This window comes from Zootoca vivipara, chromosome 10 (assembly GCF_965207765.1).
Source record: "Zootoca vivipara chromosome 10, rZooViv2.hap1.1, whole genome shotgun sequence".
NCBI lineage: Eukaryota > Metazoa > Chordata > Lepidosauria > Squamata > Lacertidae > Zootoca > Zootoca vivipara.
This window is the reverse complement of record NC_142593.1, coordinates 7,695,570-7,719,123: the sequence shown is the minus strand read 5'-3', so window position 1 is coordinate 7,719,123 and position 23,554 is coordinate 7,695,570. Positions and strand designations below refer to the sequence as shown.

Below are 23,554 nucleotides of genomic sequence, written 5' to 3'. Positions count from 1 at the left end.
TTCATGTGTGACTAGGAATTAAGGAAGAATTGAGCCATGTTTTCAAAGCCCACTCTTCTCTGGCCTTAGGAAAGAATAATAGAATTGAACAATATTAAGCAGTTTTCATTCTTAATATATTTCCCACAGCATTTTCATGAAGTTAATAATTGAAAGGCTGCAGATAGAAAATGGACTTTATCAGAAAATTGCATTTATGGACCAGTCTTAAAACTCAGTAGTCCCTCAGCTTCTCATGGCTGACTACACAAAAGCACCACCCAAATGCTGGTAGATACAATGGTGTAAATATGAGACAAGGATGCAGTCTTATTCAATATTCTATTTAATTGTTCCATAGAGTTTAGTGTTGTTGGTTGTTGTTGTTTTAATAAGCTCCTTGAGAACTGCAGCCTTTGATTGCACGTTAAACTGCAAATCTAAACCATAATAATCTGCAACAAACAGGAATTACTTCTAAATAAACATAAAATATGGCTGGAAAATGTTCTAGTTGGGAAATGCCAAACTTATCACTGCACTTCTGTACATACAACATACATACAAGGTAATAAGCATCCTTATTATCATTCCTTCTTTAGAGATTCTTACAATTCAGCTTTGCAAGCCACTACACCAAGGTACCCACAAACTTTTAAAGACTTTATGGTGTGCTTTGGTCACATTTCACTATTGGGTTCCAACTGGAATACGATTCTTACCATGGGTGACAAAATAAATTGAATCACTCAGTTTGCAGAGTTCAAGCGCCACCAGATTGGAATCAACACAGAAATGGATGTCCAGTTTGTAACATCATTGCTACCATTCTACAATAATGCTATTTTACTAAGAAGATGCTTCAGTGTCCTAAGAGAAGGGGAATAGAAACTGTAATGAAGAGCAATAGCACTCCAGGATCTACAAGTCTGTAGATCCTCCTTAGGTGCTTTTGGATATCGCTAAATCATCACAGGCGCAACTCTCCTCTTGCTGAGCTAAATTTAGAATTGCTTTGGGCCAGTTTCAAGACTCTGGGAAAGCTCTTCATTTGCCATCATACCCTTCTTACACTGCTACTGCCGGCTCCATTCTCAGGCTGATGCTTCAATCCTGCTCTGGATATTCTATTCATTTTGCTAGCCAATGAAACAAGGCAAAACACATGCAACTAATTTTGTTTTATTTAGTTCATTGAGTTTATATCCTGATTTTCAGTACCAAAATATACATGTAGATGCAGAACACAATTATATAAATCAGTGGTGGGCAACCCCTCACTCCACAAGTCAAATTAGGCCCACCAGCCCTCGTGAGACTAGCCTGCCAGTCCATTTTGAGAGCAATATTTGTGGTCTGTTTGAATCCAAGGCTGCGGCTATGGAAGAAGCAAAACCTTTTTGAGATGTAGGCTCTGGTTGTACATATGTGTAAATAAACCATATATCATAAAGACACCACAGACTCCAGTGTGCCTCATTCGAAAAGAAAACACAAACTCCGGGTAACAATCTGGAACCTCACACTGCTTTGTGAAAAAATATAATGCCAGGCACAGGTAAGTTCAAGCTGGAACAATTCAAAAAGGAACTCATCCCATAGCTGCGGCTCACCTTTGGCACTTACTGAATTTGGCACTTTACAAACAGGTGGATAATATGCCACTTTAGATAATATGGGTTGTGTTCTCATTATATATTTCATATATAACATTTCTTGAGTGGGAAAGTAGCTAACCCTCTGTGGGTCACTTTGGCAGACAGAGCTGTTCAGGTGTCACTCACCAGTTGTCACAAGATTATTCCTTTGCAGGCCAAACTTGAATTCAGTGTTTTAAGCTGCAGCTTGAAGTTTCAGTCATGCGATATCACATGGCCCCACAGAGGGTTAGCCACTTCTGGATGCAGCCTTCGAATCTAATGACTCACTGCAAACAAACCATACTGGGGTAACTGATACTAGAACATTAGTATGATGCGCTCCAATTATCAGACTCCAATCCTAATTCTGACACCCACCTTTTGTACCAATTGCAGTTTCCAAATTGTCTTTAAAGATTACACTCCCACATAAATGTAGTGCAATCTGCTTACAGGATATAAGTAGGGCATGAATAACTCAGGCCAGGTTGATTTTCTCCAGGAAAGAGGCCAAGTCATCCAGGCAGCTGGTAAACCAGCCAAACTAGTTGGTGAGCATGTGATTGGCAATGGTCTTAATGGCGAGAAATGCCACTTCTGTGGACAGATCGTCCTCGTTCACATAGCTAAGGGGCATCACATATACTGCTTCTCAGGTAAAGAAGTGGGGTGGCGCTGTGATCTAAACCACTGGGTCTCTTGGGCTTGCCAATCAGAAGGTCGGCAGTTCAAATCCCTGCAATAGGGTGAGCTCCTGTTGCTCCTGCCAACCTAGAGTCCGAAAGCACACCAGTGCAAGTAGATAAATAGGTCCCGCTGCAGCAGGAAGGTAAACGGCATTTCTGTGCGCTCTGGTTTTTGTCACAGTGTTCCCTTGCGCCAGAGGTGGTTTAGTCATGCTGGCCACATGACCCAGAAAGCTGTCTGTGGATAAACGCTGGCTCCCTCGGCCTGAAAGCGAGATGAGCACCGCAACCCCAGGGGTCCTTTGCCCCTTTTTTCTGTTTATCACTCACATTTTCCCATCAGAAGGACGATTATTGTTCTAAAAGTTTTGTTTTTAATTTTTACAAAAAGCATCTAGGAAAAATCTAAGGGGAACGAGGACAGCAAGGGGGGGGGAATTCAAAGCAGTTCACATAAATTAGTATAAAATATTAAAATACAAATAAAAACGCAACAAAACACTAAACAAAAAATTATCAAAATATAGTTAAAATACGTTTGAAAAACAAATGTACATAACTACATAGTTGGGTAGGCTTGCCAAACCAACTTTTTTTTTTAGCAGGCATTGAAGGTTAAGATTAATAGGATCTCTTGCAGACTGGAAAATCCAGAGGAGTTGCACTGCCCATCTATTCCAAGCCTGTAAGTCACATGGGCTCAGGAACCTTTTACTAAACCACTTCTCGCATGCAAGCCAACTGCTTCTTCTTAAAATAAAACTGCCACTGAACAGCAGCAACACTGAGGGTGCAAAGGAACTGCTAAATTCGAGAGAAGAAAACAGACCCTTTTTCACCAGCCAAGATGTCGGACAGAAGCCCCTTTGAAACAGACATGTTAACCCTTAATCGATATGTCATGGAGAAAGGACGGCGGGTTAAAGGGGCCACAGGAGAACTGACCCAGCTGTTGAACTCGATGCTCACTGCCATAAAGGCCATCTCTTCAGCGGTTCGAAAGGCAGGCCTTGCTCATATGTGAGTTGCACAGGATTGGGGAGGATAAGAATTGTTTTAAATATAAAATGGGGGGTGAGCATTGGGAAGTCCTTATTTTAAACACAGCATGAAGCTTTTAAACTAAATGGCATGGCCAAAATAGCAGTATAGTATGGAAATTCTGTGTGCCTGGAATGAAAGAAGGCTAGTATCGCAGCCATGGTGAATGTTAAACAATCACAATCAAATGGTCACTGATTTTAGTTTGGCCAAAGTTTTAAGAATAACTACTGCAGCTAACGACTGACTGCTTTAATAATGGGGGTGGTAGAACCTGCATTACTTTGTTAGATCTAAAGAAATGGCAATAGGCTGCTTATGGTCAGGGGTCCCTTTACCTTTTAGACTATAGAAAAGAATATGAGCCTCCCCTCCCCCCAACCTTATACTGTAAAGGTAAAGGGACCCCTGACCATTATGTCCAGTCGTGACCGACTCTGGGGTTGCGGCACTCATCTTGCTCTATTGGCCGAGGGAACCGGTGTACAGCTTCCAGGTCATGTGGCCAGCATGACAAAGCTGCTTCTGGCGAACCAGAGCAGCACACGAAAACGCCATTTACCTTCCCGTCGGAGTGGTACCTATTTATCTAATTGCACTTTGACGTGCTTTCGAACTGCTAGGTTTGCAGGAGCTGGGACCGAGCAATGGGAGCTCACCCCGTCGCGGGGATTTGAACCGCTGACCTTCTGATCAGTAAGCCCTAGGCTCTGCAGTTTAACCCACAGCACCACCCGTGTCCCATACTTTATACTGTACTCGACACTAATGTCTCACTATTTGTAAAAAAAAAGACTGTACCACCTGAAAAAAGGTATGTGCTTTTGTAAACCAAGTAAAAATAAATCTTTAAAAAATCCAAACTCAAGTACAGAGAATCAGTCTAGGGCCAAAACATTATCCAGAAGCAAGGTCAGAAAACCCCCCAATCTCAGTCTCACTGGAAGTGCAGACAGGCAGGGAAACTCTAAGCAGAAACAGAGAACCAGAAACCTGCATTGTTTCCAGCAAATGGAAGACTCCAGAAAGAGGCCTTAAACACTCTGGCTTCCTAAACCACTCTCTAGCCACAGCTGCTGACAGTGAAGGACCATCAGGCACTCCTTGCTCTTGAGTGTAGACCGCGTACTCAGGGGTAGACTGGTAACTCTGGGTCTGTAGACCTTACACTCTGCTCTTTGGCCTTTACCTGAAGTTGTTTATACGGTGCTTTCAAGGACCGGGGGCTATTCTATCTCCTCTTTTGACAGCTCCAGGGTTATCAACCTAGAGGTCCCTCAGTGGGATCCAGAACACTGGATTTAGGGGGCTCTGCCTGCTCCTCAAGGTTCTGGACCTATCGGGAGTCTGGTTCATGTGAGGCGTCTGGCATCCTTTACCAGACAGCAAAATATATGTGACTTTCCCGCCCCCAGAGGAAAGGAAATAGTAGAAGAATCTCCACATGTTTACATACTGAACCTTTAGCACGACTCTTCTGTCTTTTTAAAAGGGTGTTTTTTTTAAAACATGGGCACTGATGTATCAGGAAAGTGAACCTATCAAAGATCAGCCACTCATATTCATTATCTGTAAAAAGGTCTATTCAGTGGCTTAAGCTTTTATGATGAGCCCGTTATTGCTCTGCATTGTTTTAAATTGTATTTTCACTCTCTTGCATAGAGTTAAAAACCCTGGCTCTATATTTTATTTAATATCTATATGACATTTGCAATGGGAGCCATTTTATGAGCCAATTTTTAACAATAACAATTTTTAAATAATGGCTTTACAGTAGTCATAAGTGTGTGTGCCAGAGGTGTTTAGTAATAATTAAAAATTCAATGAAACAAATAAAGCAGCATCTACGTACCTCAGGGTTTATAGTGAATGTGTGATGAGCTTCAAATTGCCCCACCCATAAGTAGAATGTACACACAGGAACTCAATACTGTGGAAAGTCAATTGCAATTTTGCTTGCAGCTTTCAGTGGAAGAGCAAAGACAAAGTAGTCCTAGGAAGCAAAATAAGTCCTTGTGAAAAGAGAAGCAAAATTGCTAAAAGCTAACTCAACACAGGTGTGCACATTGAGTTGAATGCCTGCATAAACTTGATGCCATAAAGCCAACACCTGCAGGGGTTACTTCATATGATCGTGACCCCTATTTCCCCAGAGTTTGCAAAAGTTCAAAGAGTTGTGCAGTTGTATATGCTAGGGACATTCAAGTGAACAAGTCATGTGTGAATCCACTTTCCCTGCCATACATTTACCGGTACAATGGCGTTTTCCCACCCCTTCCTTGTCTCTAAAATATTATGAACACTTCCAAATGAAGTAGTATTATCTGTTTTTAGAAATCTGGATGCTGCCCTTCAAAATTTTATTCCAGGGCAGGGTACAACATATTTCACAATTAAAAATACAACAATAAAATAAAATACAGTAAATATGCACATGAAAACACTAGAGCAGATTGGAGACATAAGCTGGAAGCTTGTGAAAGGAAGTAGAGACCTCTAGTGAGAAATGAATACATGTTGAAGCCAAATTGGTCATGCGGCCAAATTGTTATTGTGCTGTTGTTATTACTCCATATTTTCTGTTTTTAATTTCCAGGACAGAGGCTTCCATTTCTCTTTCACAATATTTTTTAATCTGTTAAGATTGCATTGTCTCTGCTCACTCACTCACAAACTATTGTTATCATGTTTAGAGTCTCAGGTCCAGCTCACTGAATCAATGGTGATGTGTCAGTATTCACGTCATAAGCATGCTTACTCGAAATCAAATCAATAAGGCTGTCCTCTGTGTGCATTGGAAAGGGCATAGAAACATCTATTTAAGCTTTCTTCTGCAGTATGAGAATATTTTATCACTGATATTAGGTCCATACAGCCACTGCATCATGATTGTAATTTTCTCTTGACGGTGTTGTGCAAATGCAGATTAGGAGTCTTTATCACCCATGTATCGTGGGGATTATCATCAGGCTGTCAAACAAAATAAAACTATAGTGTATTGCTATAACTAGCATCCAGCTGAGTTCTTTGAACAGATGAGTTCCAACACAGGTTTTAATTGGTATTTATCCCTGCAACGGGGTGAGCTTCTGTTGCTCGGTCCCAGCTCCTGCCAACCTAGCAGTTCGAAAGCACGTCAAAGTGCAAGTAGATAAATAGGTACCACTCCGGCGGGAAGGTAAACGCCGTTTCCGTGTGCTGCTCTGGTTCGGCAGAAGCGGCTTTGTCATGCTGGCCACATGGCCTGGAAACTGTACGCCGGCTCCCTCGGCCAATAATGCAAGATGAGCGCCGCAACCCCAGAGTCGGTCATGACTGGACCTAATGGTCAGGGGTCCCTTTCCCTTTTTATCACTAGTAAAAGGTTTGGGAAGTCCTTATAAATCTGGGGCAATTATATGAGGGACAGTTGGAGTCAGTCAGTGTGAAAGTCAAGTAAAAGAGAATACAGTAGTGAGGAAATAATGTAAAACATTACTGCAGTATAATGTGTACTTTTTGGTGTTCCCTTATTATAATAACAAAGCCCTTTTCTATAGGTTCGGAATAGCTGGCACTGTGAATGTGACTGGGGATGAACAGAAGAAGCTTGATGTTTTATCTAATTCTCTGGTTATTAACATGCTACAGTCCTCCTACAGCACATGTGTCCTGGTCTCAGAGGAGAATAAAGAAGCTATTATCACTCCAAAAGATAAGAGGGTCGGTACACATTCAGATTGACTGGGACGAGGGTCTGTTCTCTCCTTTTAGCAGCAGAGGGCACAATTGTATTTCTGAAGAGAAAAGAAGTTGACCTCCCAACTACCCGAAAGATGCATACCAGACAGGGAGACAGATTTAATAAATGGAAACTGAGCAATGGGGTCTGTGTGATTACTAAACTGAATGAAGTGATAAGTACATGAAATCATGGGAATTGTAGTTTCGTGGAGGCAGTGCTCTCTGCCTCTCAGAAAACTATAATTCACAGGGTTCTGGGGAGCGTGGTGAAGCCATGAAAATTATACCAGTGTATTTTAGTATAATGCAAAATTGTTTCAGTGCGTAGTACTCCAGCCAGATTTGAAAGATTAAGGGAGAAAAAACATTTTTATTTATTTGCTTTTCATTTTATTCGTTCCTCCTCTTTCAGGGTAAATATATCGTGTGCTTTGATCCACTCGATGGCTCTTCCAACATAGACTGCTTAGCTTCGATAGGAACTATATTTGCTATCTACAAGAAGGTAAGTTGAGAAATGGAACAAAATGAGGGTTCAGCCCACTTCCTCCCCCCACTCTTTCCCCCTAAATGCATCATGTCTATGACAGTGTGTATCACTAAATGCAAGCAAAGTGTGAAACAGACTATGAATTGAAAGTGGAGATAATTTCCCTATTTATTTGTTTTGTAACACAAAAAAACTTTAATAAAAATTATTTTTTTAAAAATGGAGTTTGGTAGAATTTATTCCCAGAAAGTGGGTTATGGGATTGCAGCTTCAAGTCACAAAGCAACACAACATTATTAATAGGGGTATGGAATGTAAAAATATGGTGATTCTCTAATTATTATTTGTTTACTTGGCAGCGTTTGCTTTTTTGTATCTTCGCTATATTGTGGGTATCCAAATAAATAGTTTTGCTTGCAAATGGCATACATATACTGTACTTGCTAACTCCATGCTAATGATGCATGAAAATTACCCCTAGTTTGGTTGGTTGAGAGGCAGTGACCGGCTCCAGATTGTATATTAATTTCCTAAGATTCAGAAAAAATCACCACAAGATGATTTGGTGCGAAAATGGGTTTGTGAAAGGAGTCTCCATGTGGCAAGATTAGAAATTAAGGTGCCCTGGAAAATGCTAGAGCTATTAACAATAATTCTGAAGTTTGAACAGCAACGAAAAATTTTTAACATGTACAAAAACATCCCCAAGCCCACTTTATCATGATGAATATGAATTGTGAATTGTTTCCAAGAGTGCTTCATTAGATGAATATTCTATTGCCACTAGCTGCCAGTTAGATACTGGGCTAAGTTCAAGGTGTTAGTACTGCTGTACAAAACCCTATACAGCAGCAGATCCATTCTGTACAATGCAAGAATTGGGCCTTTAGTGTGGTGGCACCTAGCCTTTGGAACTCCCTCCCACTGCATAGCAGACAGGCACCCTCTTTACTCTTTTTAGCACCTATTGAAGGCCTTCCTTTTTCAACAAGTCTTTTATCCCAGCCTATCTACATATTGGATTTGAAATGGCTTTCCTTGCTCCTGTTTTTATTATTATTAAATGTCTGTGGGATGATTCATGGGAAGCAATTGGTGAGTGAAATAAATAGATAACACTGTCCGTTTACTGCCATTTTATAACTACTGCTGGATGTGCCCCTCCTGTGGTTCTCTATTTGTGGTTTGTCACTGAATTATCACTCAAGATCCTCCTACAAAAATGCCTCCAAACTCTATCTCGTTATATCGGGTGTCAATACACACCTTTCACAAGGGCCTGTTGTACAATGTGTGCCATAACTGGGAGAGAGTCCTGTTTGAATCTGTGGTTTTATTTTTCTTCTTCTTCAAATGCATTTTAATAATAACAGCAATACTTTCCCCTTAGACATCAGAAGACGAGCCTTCTGAGAAAGATGCCTTACAGCCGGGGCGCAACATCGTCGCAGCCGGCTATGCCTTGTATGGCAGCGCAACCTTGGTAGCGCTTTCCACGGGGCAAGGAGTGGACTGCTTCATGCTGGATCCGGTACCTGTGCAAACATTCATTACTAATACCATTTTCTGCCGCCCTCATGTATTCATGTGAAATTCACCCCACCCTTTCAGCATGTACAGTAGAGTGTAGCTCCCTTCCTGGCCACTCATTTTGAGTGACTGCATTGCTTCCTGCCCTCACTTTGCATCACGATATCATCGTGGCGGGAGTGCGATCCCTTATTAGGTAGCTAGAAGAACAAATAAATGATGTCACCAGCAAGAAGGAAGAATTTGGTAGAGATATGCTGCTCAAGTCGCATCTGATGGGTGCTTCAAACAAGCTGCAAAAAAAGTAACGGAAGGGGTGAGGGCGGATGGGAGTCAGGAGATATCTGAGCGCCCTTTAAAGCCCTTTTTTTCACAGCAAAAAAGCAAATATTACAAATGTCCTGTACGTTTCCTGGACTCTCTTATTGAAAAGGAACTAACATTGCAATCCGATGCATGTTTATTCAGAAGGGTGTTCCATTGGTCTCGTACCCTGGCAGGTATATTTAGGATTGCAATCAAGCCTTATTACTCTTTGAAAGAGTAGGGAGCATGTAACTGTATATTAGGGTAGTAATTGGACAAGCCTCAGAATGTCAAGGAAGTAGACGCATGGCATTTATGACTTGTGACATCCTTTAACTATTCTTCAGGCTCTCGGTGAGTTCATTTTGGTGGAAAAAGACGTAAAAATGAAGAAGAAAGGGAAAATCTACAGCCTCAATGAGGGCTATGCCAAGTACTTTGATCCTTCAGTGACAGAGTATTTACAACATAAGAAATTTCCTGAGGTAATATACCATTTTATTGCAACTCTATTGTGGGTGCTACTACTGTCTGTGAAACTGGGCAAATCTCACCATCATTATACATAGTTTGCAGCACAGTTTGCAGATACGCTGGGATACATTTTACGTGGGCGTAGCTAAGTTTTTTGTTGACTGTTGTTAAGCTTTTTTTGGCAGACCGCCCCAAAAGTTGTTGAGCTTTTTGGGGGGAGATCATGGGTAACAGGACATTACGGGGGACAAGCAAGGTGCCAATCAAAGCTTGGGGGTGAGGATTATTCACCTGGACAGGATACAGGGGGAAGGTTGTAATCTTGATTTAGATCCTCTATGGCTGTTATTTTTAAAGCAAAAGGCAAGATACATTAAATGCACATATGAATTTAATGTATCATCTTTCTTGCCTGCTTCTGCTCTATCGGGCTATACCAGGCGTTGGCAACCTAAGGTCCATGGACCGGAAGCTGCCTGCAGAGGTCATTTGACCGGCGTACAAGCCGCCCCCAAACTGAGTTGCCCGCTTGCGCGCTGCGCTAAACTAGCACAGCGTGGGGACTTGCTTCTGCGGCACCAAAAATCGTGTCTGCGCAGATGCAGACGCCAAAAATCGCATGGGAGTGGGGGCTGCATGCTCGCACACACATGTGATCTGGCCCATGGAGGGATCTCCGCGGGACCTATCCGGCCCAGGCAAGATAAGCCTTGCTGACCCCTGGGCTATACCTTTCTATACCAGTCCCAGACACTTCCCAGCGGTTCCCTTCTCCTTCCTGTATGCTGGGTTGTCACATGTCCCTATCCTTGGGAACTAGGCAAGTCAAATATTCAAGTCAACATTGACACCAAACCACAGAAGTGAATATAGAACCACGTAGTACGGTACGTGGCACTCCATTTATGTCTGGTGCTTTTTGACTGTATTTAAATTCCAAAGTCAGAGCCTTGAAATATAAAAATGCAGAAAATGCACTCGATTCAAACATACGAAGCTCCTCAATCTACGCAAAATAATTGCACCATGTTAGACACTTGTGGTTCCTATCTCTCCCAGAGGACCACAGTCTCTTCCCTTATCTCTCCCAGAGGCTAAAAGGGTGCACTTTAACTGGGGACAAACTGGATCACAGCAAGAAAGGTCAGAACATTGGTTGGTCCCTTACGTATGGGTAAATTGCAAGATGCTTGCAACATAAGAAGTCTGCATCAGAAGCCTCAGTTATTTGCACTCAAATCTACTTTAAATAGAAGGGAACAAAAGTCAATGTTGTATTTGTTGATTTGAGAGTTCTTAAAATGTTTCTACAAATGAAGACCCATGACAACGTGTGGCAGATAAGGGGCAGGCAAAAGGGAAGAGTAAGGTGCTTAGTGTAGATTAAAGCATTCCTCTACAAAGGCAGCTTGACTTAGCTTCAGCTGGAAAGGAGTGAGGCAGCAAGACAGTCACAGCCTTCAAGCCACTGAAAATACCAGTACAAATGGTGACTGTTATGTGTGTGTCCAATTGATACAAGACTGCCGATGTGCGGGTCCTTTTAAACCCAGAAGAGGGCAGAACAGGCTTATGCTCACTCTGCCAACATGTGCGGGGGCCAGGAACAGAACCCCTGCACAAAATGCTAACTGCCTGTACTCAGGAAGTCTGCATTCACATGGTGGTTTATTCACAACTTTCCCCTAACTGTTAAGTTCTGCATTATATTTGAGCTTTAACACCATGCAAAAACCGCTTCAGGAACTATAGTGGGATGTAGTGCAAGTTTAAGGCCCACTTTCATGTTATTTGCTTTCAGAGAAAAAACCTGTTTGTAAATGACTGCAGCCCAAATGTTCTCAAGGGATAGCCCTGATTTTTATGGAGCAGCACGCGCGCGCGCACGCACGCGCGCACACACACACACACAGCAAAAAAATACCCCAGAGCCGTCTCTGTGCTTAAAGAACCACAATTTTAAAAAGAATTTTAGGTAGAAAAGAACTAAGCAGCATTTCCTTAGTATCGAGTATCAATGGTGTGTTGGTGTTGCTCTAGCAAATACTAACATAATATTTACGTGTCATACAAAAATAACTCTAGATCTATGGTAGAAAACTTCCTGCTAGTACAGTACTGTAATGGCTAAGTACTGAAGCAACGACACCCTTCCTGCTCTTTGCATCTATATTTTCTTTGGAATGCTCTAAACTCAATACAGGTATTACCCGATTCCGCTTAAGAAATAACCTATTGTGTTAAAGCCAGTGCAACAAACAAAAGAAAAATAAAGAGGTGTTGGTACTCTGTACTGGGTAACGACATCACAAAAATGACCATGTAAAGCTATATGTTAACAATTTTAATTTGTTCATTACATTTCTTAATGGCCCTCCGCTCAAATGGATCCCAGGCTGGTTAACAAGGCAGTAATAAAACATGAAAAATCAAAAAGCTATTAAAATAACACAGCAGAGTCTATCAACAAGCATGAAGCAGGACTTAACAATGGGCAGGATTCTCCTATAGGATTGCCAGTTTACACAACCAACTTTTAAGTATATTTACTTGAAAGCAAGTCTCACATTTTTAATTGGGTTTCCTCCAAGTTAAGCGGACCTAGGTTTGCTGTTGAAATATACTCGGAGTCCTGTAGTGACCTCATGCTCTTTATTGCAGCTTGTAAAACAGTGAATGAAATGTGCCCCCCCAACCTCAGGCTTTTATATACATTATTTACACAATGAGTCCCGTCTGATTGGCTGATTCTGTTTCCCTCCTGCAGCCTGATTGGTCTTTTCCTACAGGCCAATCAGTTGTTGCATTCTACAATCCTACCAGCCTAATAGGCTGATTAACTTCTTCCTGGAGACTGATTGGTCTTCTCCTGCAAGCCAATCAGTTGTTGCATTCTAGGATCCTACTTGCCTATTGTTCTAGGATCCAAGCTTAGTACACAACAGCTGTCAAGACAGATGTAATGCAAAACCATAGTTTACTTTTACATTGTGAGCTTTAGAATTGTGAGCTCTCCCTTCCTTCCTGCTATAGTCCATGGCCTAATTAAAATCAAAATCATTAATTCACTCCTTGCTCTTTTCTCCTCCTTTTTCTCATGGCAGAGGAGGAGATCAAAAGCTTTTGCTTTAGTTTTAAAGTAACCAGAGTGCCTCATGTCCAAACTTGAGAATCTCTAGGTTCCCCAAGTTTGGACTTAAAGGAGATTTCTGGTTGTTTAAAAAGTTTTAAAAGTAGATGTTTCCCTTTTCCTCTTCTGGCATACACCAGAGCAGTGGAAAGAAATGGGAAACACACAAGCGTGAGTTGCACTGTGACTTGTACACAAAACACTTCTTAAACCACAGTTTAGCTTAACCTCTGAACCTATCAATGGGGTTCTGAGACCATGACCTCCAATTGCCCTTGTAAATTTGGTGTTCTTTTTATTCTAATCTGAGGGTATCCCTTTAAATAAATTCCTTGCCTCACCCCCCTTTGTGAGATCATAATGATTTCATTGCTAGCTGAATGGATTGAGGTAAATTTAGCCTTATGCAAAATGTATAAGCACTCTTTAGACTGGAAAGGATATTATTTGTGCTGTACTGCATTACAGCAACTTACAGTTTCTTGGAAACAGAGTAGTGGGTTTGATTTTGTATAAAGCCGAACTGCTTGGCACAGGTTTCAAAAAGTAAGCAGTTGAGTAGGATACAGGCACTTCTGTTTTATCCTGTCTTATTTTTGCAAACTCCGGGTAGATTCGTCAGAACATGACCCGAAAACCTGACATTTAAAACTAACTGCTTGTGCAATTTGTAACAAACAAAAAGAGCAAGCACAAAACAAATCAAGGAAGTGACATCACTCTGTCACCATGCTACCTATATTTCAAATACGGAATCATACTGTGGAATCCAATGATAGTTCAGTTGTGTTCCACAACTTGGTCTCATGAATATCAGTTCAGCTACTGTTATTCATATCCAGTAACAAAATGAAGCAGGTAGATGTAAACACACTTTGTACTAACCAGTTTAAGATTGTGCTAGTTAGAATTTGTGCTATATGAGGAAGCATTTATTTGAAAAGTTAGAATCTTAAAATCTCTAGGTAGCCAATAGAGTTGCTACCTTCTCTTGTCCTTGCCACACCGCCCCGCCCCCCAAGTAAGTCATAGTATGTCAAAATTAAACAGATGCAAGCAGTTCTCCCGGACATTTCATTGCAAAGTTATTGTAGAACTTTGGTCAGGAAACCAGGTGGCAACCCTCCTTGTTCCACAATCATCATGATCACAGGGCTTCCTGTTAATGGTGATCAGATGCTTGGTTTTTGTTAGAGCTGCAGACAGCTGAAATATCAATCACTGGGGTGGGGGATAATCTCCCAGTTACTCATTGGGGCCAGCACCATTTAAAATTCTGGAACTGGAACTGGCTGATTTTTCCATCTTCCCTGTGTCAAGCACACAGTCCGGCTCAAGTAATTAATCTGTACTCAAAGCTAATGAATTGTTTAAAACAGGAGGTCATTGAATCACAATTACTGGATTCACTGTCTGAAAGCCACCGAGCTGAGTTTCAAAATTCTTTAAATGCCCGGCTGCTCTCTTGCCCCCCATTGTAAGAGTTTCATCTTTTAAAAGTAAAAATGGTTCCCAGGTGCTGCTGGGGAAATCCTATGGCCAAAAAAGAAAAGTTTCCTATGCAAGAAGCCATTAAAGGAATTGAAACTCAATCAGATGTCCCTGTAACCCCAATATCTCAAATAACCTTTGAAGCCTCTTGTAACAGCTGTGTATGTTGCTGACTTATAAGAGACTGGTATCTATGAAGGAAAGCGAAACATACTGCTATGCTGCTCACTGCGGGATCATTTCTTTTGAGTTTTATGGCTGGTACTTCCTCCTTAAAATGCAGCTGCAAAGCAAGGGAACTTAAAAGCTGAGAACAAGTTACTTTCTTGGTTTTAAGCAAGAGCATAATAGATGGAGGCAACAAGCTTTCTCATGTTGCGGAGTCTACCCCACAAAATGTGGGTAGATAACTCCTATTAGGAGCACTTAGGAAATGTTTGATTGAGTGGCACCACAGAGAACAATACACTTCTAGGATTCCAAGCAGAAGGAAACAAGTTACTGCACAAATTATGACAAATCATACTATTGCTTTTTCAGGAGAGGAACATTGAATCCTTCCAGGTTGTTAGGCAGCATCAATTCCCTTTGTCATCTGAAAGGGAAACCTATGAAACATGACCATTTGCCTTCTATCCTGATCCTCCACTGACATTGTTACACACTCTCAGCCTTTGCCTGCTATAGCCTGCAAGATTATATTTCTGTCCTACAGCAGATGGGATTAACTGGTGAAAGAGCAACAACTACCCTGTTTCTCCGAAAATAAGCCGTAGCCATAAAATAAGGCGTAGGAGGATTTTTAAGCATTCAAGGAATATAAGCCATACCCTGAAAATAAGACATAGTGATAGGCACATCAGCAATGCCAGCCGCAGCAGGAGGAGGGGAGGAGGAAAAAATAAGACATCCCCTGAAAATAAGCCATAGTGGGGGTTTTTGAGGAAAAATAAATATAAGACGGTGTCTTATTTTCGGAGAAACACGGTATATCCGGTGTGGGGAACCCTTGGCCCTCCAAGTGTTGCTGAACCACAAATCCCATCAGTCCAGCAAGGATGGCCAATGGCTAGGGATGGTGAAAGTTCAGCAGCATGTGGAGGCCAAAGGTTTCCCACACCTGGGTTTCCCACACCTGGGCAGTGTCTTTGTTGGTGTTAAAAGTAAAAGTCCCATATTTGATCAAGGATTTAGCAATCCTTAATATCTAACCAATCTTTTATACTTCAAGACCAAATCATCATCTCACGTAAGCAATAGTATTTTTATGGATGAGTGTTCCTTGCATGGTTTTTCTTCCCTATGAGTTCTTTCTCCAGCTTTTCCATTGCAAATCAGTGTGTGCAGACACTGGCCAATACAGTGGTACTGCTGGTTAATAACTTAATTCGTTCCGGAGGTCTGTTCTTAACCTGAAACTGTTCTTAACCTGAGGTACCACTTTAGCTAATGGGGGCTCCTACTGCCGCCACGCCACCAAAGCACAATTTCTGTTCTCATTCTGAAGCAAAATTCTTAACCTGAGGTACTATTTCTGGGTTAGTGGAGTTTGTAACCTGAACTGTTTGTAACCTGAAGCCTTTGTAACCTGAGGTACCACTGTATATCTACCCCTCCTTTTCATAGGAAGGTGTTTCGCCTTATGGAGCCAGATATGTGGGCTCCATGGTGGCTGATGTTCATCGTACCCTGGTATATGGTGGGATCTTTTTGTATCCAGCTAACCAGAAGAGTCCAAAAGGAAAGGTACTGGTAACTTTTTCTCATCACATACTTGGTGTATAATTATATTTAAACAATAAAAGAGTTTTGTGGCACCTCAAAGAATAACACATTTATGCTGGCATCATGGCATGAACTTTTGTGGGAAATTGTTATATATTATATTATATTATATTATATTATATTATATTATATTATATTATATTATATTATATTATATTATATTACTAGCTGGACGTGTTGCTGTGCGTTAGTCTGTGAGATGGGGGGTAATAGCCCCTCTTCAGAGCCCCCTGAGCCTCAGAGTCTCCCGGAGCCGAGGCGAGATACTGTGGAGAGGGCAGGTTTCATCCCTGTGTCTCCCCCCACCCTGTTCTGACCCATTACCTATCCCTGCCCTCTATTCGTGCCCCCCCAGGCAGGCCCCTACCTCCACTTGGCAGTGTTGGGCCTTGTTGCTGGAAAAGGCCTGTTTTCAGTTGGTTTGGCCTTCATGGATGTATGTGAGTGGTGGATCTCGTGGAGGAGGCGGGGTTTGTGGGTGTGGTGTAGATTTCACAGGAAGGGAGGGGGTGTAGGAGGAGGAGCTGAGGGAATAACACCATTTGAGGGCGCTGTTTTAGTTTGTGGAAAAGCAGGTCTGTACCTGCGCAGGTAAGAGATGTGAGGCATCTGCAAACACTCGGGAAGTGGCATGGATCGTTGCGTACAAATTTCAGGGGGATTGGTCAAGCGGTTACCGAGAAAAGTGGAGCCCACAGTTTCACCATTTTTACATTTATTATTATTATTATTATTATTATTATTATTATTATTATTATTATTTATATGCCAACCATATGCCACCCATCTGACTGGGTTGCCCACAGATCTCTAGGATCCCAAAGGGATTAAGAAAATAGGCAAAATTATATATTTGTGAGCCTATTTCATTTGATCACAGAACGCTTTCTCCAAGTCCTCAGTTTTAAAAATATATCAGGGGAGGCAATGCAGATTCAATCACAAGTGTTTCCGCTCAGGAAATCCTATTGGCTTATCTGCTGAAAGATTGTAGGATTTCCCACTGGTGAAAAACAGCAAATACACAATCTGAAACATATTTGGACCATACTTCTGAGTAAACATACATTTGATTGTATTGCACAATTGCCAGAAGCTTAATTGCAAGCCAAACCACATAATAAGCTCTCATGCATCATTTTTGGGGACCTGGTACAAAGTTGTAATATGGGCCCTTTCCAATGCATATATGGCATATCCAATGCATCTATTCTAATGCAATATACAATCTCATGTGTTATTCAATATTTTAGAATAGTTCTATAGATCTTCCTGAGTACTTCGTAATTTTAGAGTTGGTTTTATCTTCAATGGTTTTTTTAAAAAATCTGATGGATCAATGCAGCTGCAAACATTTTATAAATAGACCAAATCACTTTAAATCTTTATTTTTATTATAGACTTTTCCATTGCAAAATCATTAATTCTCTCCAAAAAGTAAACTTCTTTTTCAGATAGCATTTGATGAATAAAATAGCTAGGTAGCTTAACAGTTTTCGCTGCCTATGTGTGAACTAGTGATTTGCTCACATATATTTTGTGTTACAGGTAGGTAGCCGTGTTGGTCTGAGTCGAAGCAAAATAAAATAAGTTTTAGTTGGTCTTTAAGGTGCTACTGAAGGAATATATTTTGTGTGTTTAAATCCTACCAGTAGCATTGTCTCGCCGTGTCCCTGGGATCAATGTCCTTAATTAATGTCCGCCCCTGGCTTCAGATATCCCTTCCTCTTGTCTCTGTACAAAGAGTTCTGGGACTGGTAGTTACTGAGAGATCATGTCACTGCTTCGGGAAGCCCTACTTGATCTCTCTCAGACTATTAATATGATCTCTGTGTTCTTGAGAAAGGCTCACTGTTTATAATATTGCTGGTTCTGCTCTAACACAGCTTCTGATTGGCTCCAGTGAATCTCACAAGATCTGGAAAATAGGCACATAAATACAGCAAATAAATAGACACATAAATATTTCTAGTAATATCCTTAAGTATGATTTCCAATTTAGCATCAATTCACTTCTCCCTGGCATTGTAAGAGGGTAGGCCCTGGTAAAGTTTGCCCTCCCCACCAAATACTTTAGCCCTGCCATGCAGTTCATTAGTGAGCAAAATTACAAGCTGAATATCATAGGAATCATTTCTTTGCTGGAAATTACTTTGCCTAAGCCTAAAAGATTGCACCTCGGCCTGCAACCCCAGCCAGGCTGCTGTGTGTGTGTTCCACAACCATAGCAAAACCCCAATGAATTCAACAGTTTTCTCATTCCAAAATAGTGGTTGGAATTGTTAGTTCCACTGATTGAATTTCATTAGCAGAATGCTCAGTACTACTAAATTTTACTAGTTAGTTGTGAAACAATTGGTTAGTGCACAAAATGTTTTGTGGCCGGGAGGGAGAGGAAGGATGCCATGGTTGAACTGGCAGAGAATGACTTGACTGGCTGTACTCTTGTACTATGAAATGCAGTCCGTATTGTACATTTCTGGGCACAGACGCATGTTTGTGTCACATGCCTTTAACCTCTGCAAACTGCTTTGTCAAATAATGCAGAGAACAAAGGGAAACAGTACATGATGGAACATGGCCTTTTGCCCAGCTGTTCTTGAAGAGGACACAAGCAAGTTTCAGATTCCTGGGGAGTTAAGAGAGCTGCGGGAGCCATTGTTAAGTTAGCAACAAGTAGTTTGGAAGAGTCCGAGAATGGATAAATAAGCTGGGATGCCAGGGTAGAATGTATTCCATATGGGAAAAAATGACCTAATACAGTAGTATGTAAATTCCACTCTGGTGGAGCTGGGAGCTTTAGAAAAAAGTCTCCAATGGCAACAAGGGGATTTTTTTCCCACCCTAAGCTAGTGGGAGAGGGGCCAATCTCCATTCCAGCCTTGGCGTGGTAGTGACAAGGGAAGGGAAGTGATTTTGGCAAGTTATTTCTTCTCCAACAGAAATAAATGGGACTTACAAGTACTTAACGTTGCCTGGATTGTAGCATTTTTTTTAAAAAAAAACAGAATTAAAGGATCATGATATTGTAATATACAGAATGTCTATCATTTGAAAAACTGTTTTAGTTGACAGTAAGTCCCCTGGTTGCTTTCTAAACTACCACCACCACCTAAACTGAATAAAGGTTTTTCTCTCCTGCCACAGCTCCGACTTCTTTATGAGTGCAACCCCATCGCTTTCATCATGGAGCAGGCTGGAGGAGTAGCTACCACCGGGACGGAAGCTGTGCTGGATGTGAAGCCAGAGTCCATTCACCAAAGAGTCCCTTTTGTTGTTGGTTCTCCAGATGATGTTCAAGAATACCTGAGCTTCGTGCAGAAACACCCAAAGACCACCTCGTGATCCTCTGGCATTCCCCATGCTTCTGCTTTTCACTGCGCAGTGGGAAGAGGGTGATGCTTAGTGGAAAACTTCCACCCTCCTGACAAGCAATAGAAAAAAAGCCATTTTTGTTTTTTTTAAATGGTTTATTTTCTGCTAATGCAAAATATGACACTCCTCACCTCCGTTTCTGTGATACACAAATAAAAATGCAGCCTGCAGAATGGCAATTAGTGAACCAAGTGAGTCATTTGCCATCTTCCTCCTTTACTCAGATAAAACATTTGTCAATGTTCAAACCATCAGTTCAGCTAATCAGCCTGCTGCAGGTGTTTGTTTTCCATTCAACCACATGAGACTACCACTAGTCTTGTGACCTGTGAGGTAACATGTTTATTTTCCCAGTTTTATGGTGGGGCAGTTGATCGAAATCAGAAGGCAACTGTCCTTGGCTGCCTGGCCGCAATGACTGGACTTTTGCATGACCAACATGACCCCACGTTGTTCTGATTGTTCTGATTGTGTTCCAGATTGGTGGCTTATTTATGCTTATTAAAAGTATCATATATCTAAGCATGAATTTTCTCTCCAGCTAGCTAACATAGATCACTTCTGTATATCAACCCTCCCCTGTGTTTTCCCTCCAAAGAAGAGGAAAGTTGGTCTGTTTGGATCAAAAGGCATTAAAACTCTTGGATAAAACCCCGTTTATTCCACATCCAGTACACTCCCAACCACTAGTTTGAGAAGCTGTATACACATGATGTGAGTCACAAATATCTAGCCTCTATTTATCTTCTTGTATTTTGTCCTGTATTTTGATGTGCGCGCGCGCACACACACACTACATTTTATCCTGTATTTTGATGCACACACACACACACACACACACACACACACACCGCCCAACCCAGCTTTGATCCAGATTGAGAAAAATGACTACCTAGCTATTCTTTAAGCCAGTAATATGTACAGGCCAACCTCAACGTTAACAACAAATATTTCAGAAGAAGGCTCCAATATAGAATTGTTTTAACTAAGAGTTGTTTACAAATTTGTTTTCATTCAGTTTGGACTAAACTGGAATGCTGGACCTCTTACTACAAGTGTTAAATTCACAAAGTATATAGCTGGTATAATAATAATAATAATAATAATAATAATAATAATAATAATAATAATAATATGATAAGGACAGCAGTTATGAATGGGGGAAGTGGGTTTGTTACACAAGACCCCCAAATTAACTTTAATTGCATAACCTGAATGTTGTTGTTGTTGTTGTTGTTGTTGTTGTTGTTGTTGTTGTTGTTGTTGTTGTTGTTGTATATTTATATATACCCCACCTTTCCCCCTGTTTTTAGTAGTTCTCATTTTTACATGAGTCCTGTCTCTAAAAACATATTTGATGGTATGTGATTGAATATCTTCCCAAAATGGCAATACAGTAGTCTGAAAGCACCCTTGGTCCTCTGACAATGAGTTTGGGTATATTATATGTGTGTTTGTGAATACATGCTTGTTGCAGTCCTAATACACATAAATGGCTTAAGAATAACTCTCCCCACATCATTATGTATCAAATGGATTTCATAGTGGACTGTTCCTCACTGTAGCTAGGGAAAAGTAGTCTCTCATTTGCAAAGGAAAGAATAAACCCATGAGCACACACCCAGCTGAACTTGAAACGTAAGTTATGTGAAAACAACATGTTCACATGCTCTGAGGAAATCCATAGATATATCTGCTGGAACGTCTGAAGAGTCCAATTGGAGCCCTAGCAAAACATTAGCATACAAACAAGTCTTCTTTGGAATGTTTGAGATTATTATCTCTGCCTTGCTGGCCCCAATTAGCATAGCACCAAGATGACTGAGTTTGACTGAAGCCTGAAGCTCTACTTTGTCAAGTGTAAAGGTTAAACTTTTGACGCGAAACTATTCTTTGCAGCATGAGTCCTGCCAGCCCAAACCTGCACAAGGTAAAGAATGATTGAGAGGCTTGGAAGAAGGCAAAGCTGGCAACATTACAGTATATGGAATGAAAGAGTATATGATGAATGCGCTATTTTACTTCATTGCCAAGGCAGCTGTGCTCCTTGATTTATTGATTGGTTTAATTTACAGACTGCTTCTCATGGAGCATCCTAACGTGATTAACAAATGTGTCTTTAGCATGTTTGACTCAGACATGGTATCAGTGCCTGCCATGTGGGTACATTGCATAATAATAATAATAATAATAATAATAATAATAATAATAATAATAATAATAAATAATTTATTTATACCCCGCCCATCTGGCTGGATTTCTCCAGCCACTCTGGGTGGCTCCCAGCAGAATATTAAAAACATGATAAAACATCAAACATAAAAACTTCCCTAAACTGGGCTGCCTTCAGATGTCTTCTAAAAGTCACATAGTTTTTTATTTCCTTGACATCTGATGGAAGGGCGTTCCACAGGGCGGGCGCCACTACCAAGAAGGCCCTCTGCCTGGTTCCCTGTAACCTCGCTTTTCTCAGTGAGGGAACTACCAGAAGGCCCTTGATGGATCTCAATGTCTGGGCTGAACGTGGGGGTGGAGACACTCCCTCAGGTATCCTGGGCCAAAGCCATTTAGGGCTTTAAAGGTCAGCACCAACACTTTGAATTGTGCTCAGAAACAGGTTGAGCTCATCCTAAGCAACACCTCATCCTAAGCACCTAGGATTTTTGTTTTGCTTTTTTGCAAAACAGCTTCTATGTATTTTGATTAATCTAACTGAATTTGCTTTTGAAATCCAATGACCTGGGTGAAACAGCTGCACATGTTTCCAGGATTGCTGTGGTGCAGTCAGGTAATTTCTGACGCTGTGGTCTGACTGCTCTTTAGATAGTAATATGCATTGCAGTAAGGTAGCCCTGCTATGTCTGAGGCTGTCCTGCCTCACTCTTTAATTCAAGTTGGAGGGGTACCAACTTTTGGGGGGGGTGTCAAAATGCACATTGGGTTTTGTTTTTTAGAGTGTTGTGTGAATCACTCACTTCTAGTTGCTTTGTGGCTCTTCGTGATTTCCCCCCTCTGTGTAAGCTGCTTTGTGGTTCTGTTTGGATCAGGAAATGGGTCAGACATATCCTATATTTTTTAAAAATGAGGACCTGAAATTCTACGCTGAAGGCCTAACTTCAGTTTAGGAAATGAGATTAAGGCAATATGAAACCACTTCCTTAAAACAAATAAGGAGTCTAAAGTCAAAAGGCTAAAATAAATTATGGCCGCAGGAGAGAACAAATGCCGAAAATATTCACACAATTGGCTTACGCATAATTTTTGGATGTAGCTTGATTTTTATTCTGAAGGCAGCTTCCACAGTGCAACCTGCCATTCCTCATACAGAACACAAATTCAGGCTGTGGAGCTTTGGATCTCTGCCCAGTGCAGTCTACGGTGGCTCCAGCACACGCCCACCACTGGTGTTTGAATCTCAGTGCACATGGTGTTAGGCACAATCCACATGTATGCTGCATTTTTAAAAATAGAATGTTTGTGTGCTGTTTGTGTACTTTCCCTCAAACCAGCTCCATCCAATTCCATCAGAGATGCAATTGTTAAATTGAGATTTCTACATTTCAGACAGCCATTGCACATGACTGCTTCATTGTACTTAAGGGACCGCCTCTCCTGGTATGTCCTGCAGAGGACCCTAAGGTCCATGAATAATAACAGCTTAGGGGTCCTGGGCCCTAAAGAAGCCAGACTATCCTCCACCAGGGCCAGGGCTTTTTCAGTGATGGCTCCAACCTGGTGGAATACTTTGTCCCACGAGACTAGAGCCCTGCAGGACTTGATCTCCTTCTGCAAGGCCTGTAAGACAGAGCTATTCCGCCTGGCCTTCAATTTGAATTAGCCTGATCCTCTATTCCCTTTTCCCTTTCCTTTTTCTATTAAGAAACCCTTCTGGGTTTTGTTGGTG

The 23,554-nt window shown here is 41.3% G+C and overlaps 1 protein-coding gene across 2 annotated transcripts; it reads left to right on the top strand.

Annotated features, from left to right (window-relative positions):
* Positions 1 to 2,979: 2,979 nt before the first annotated feature.
* On the top strand, positions 2,980 to 19,837 carry LOC118076909 (fructose-1,6-bisphosphatase isozyme 2). Of its 2 annotated transcripts, XM_035100092.3 has the most exons (7): positions 2,980 to 3,325; positions 6,886 to 7,048; positions 7,482 to 7,574; positions 8,950 to 9,090; positions 9,743 to 9,880; positions 16,117 to 16,236; positions 19,423 to 19,837. In XM_035100092.3, exons 1-7 carry the CDS (start codon positions 3,153 to 3,155, stop codon positions 19,618 to 19,620), a joined length of 1,026 nt encoding a protein of 341 aa, XP_034955983.2. In that variant the 5' UTR covers positions 2,980 to 3,152; the 3' UTR covers positions 19,621 to 19,837. The 2 variants fall into 2 exon arrangements, with proteins under 2 accessions (XP_034955983.2, XP_088509382.1); XM_088653256.1 differs by lacking the exon at positions 16,117 to 16,236 and having other exon boundaries at positions 3,035 to 3,325.
* Positions 19,838 to 23,554: the final 3,717 nt, after the last annotated feature.

Excerpts from the sequence above, each read along its gene's own strand:
- LOC118076909 (XM_035100092.3), top strand. The coding sequence starts at position 3,153 with ATGTCGGACAGAAGCCCCTTTGAAACAGACATGTTAACCCTTAATCGA. Across the intron at positions 3,326-6,885 it reads AAGGCAGGCCTTGCTCATAT|GTTCGGAATAGCTGGCACTG; the intron begins GTGAGTTGCACA and ends CCTTTTCTATAG. Across the intron at positions 9,091-9,742 it reads ACTGCTTCATGCTGGATCCG|GCTCTCGGTGAGTTCATTTT; the intron begins GTACCTGTGCAA and ends ACTATTCTTCAG.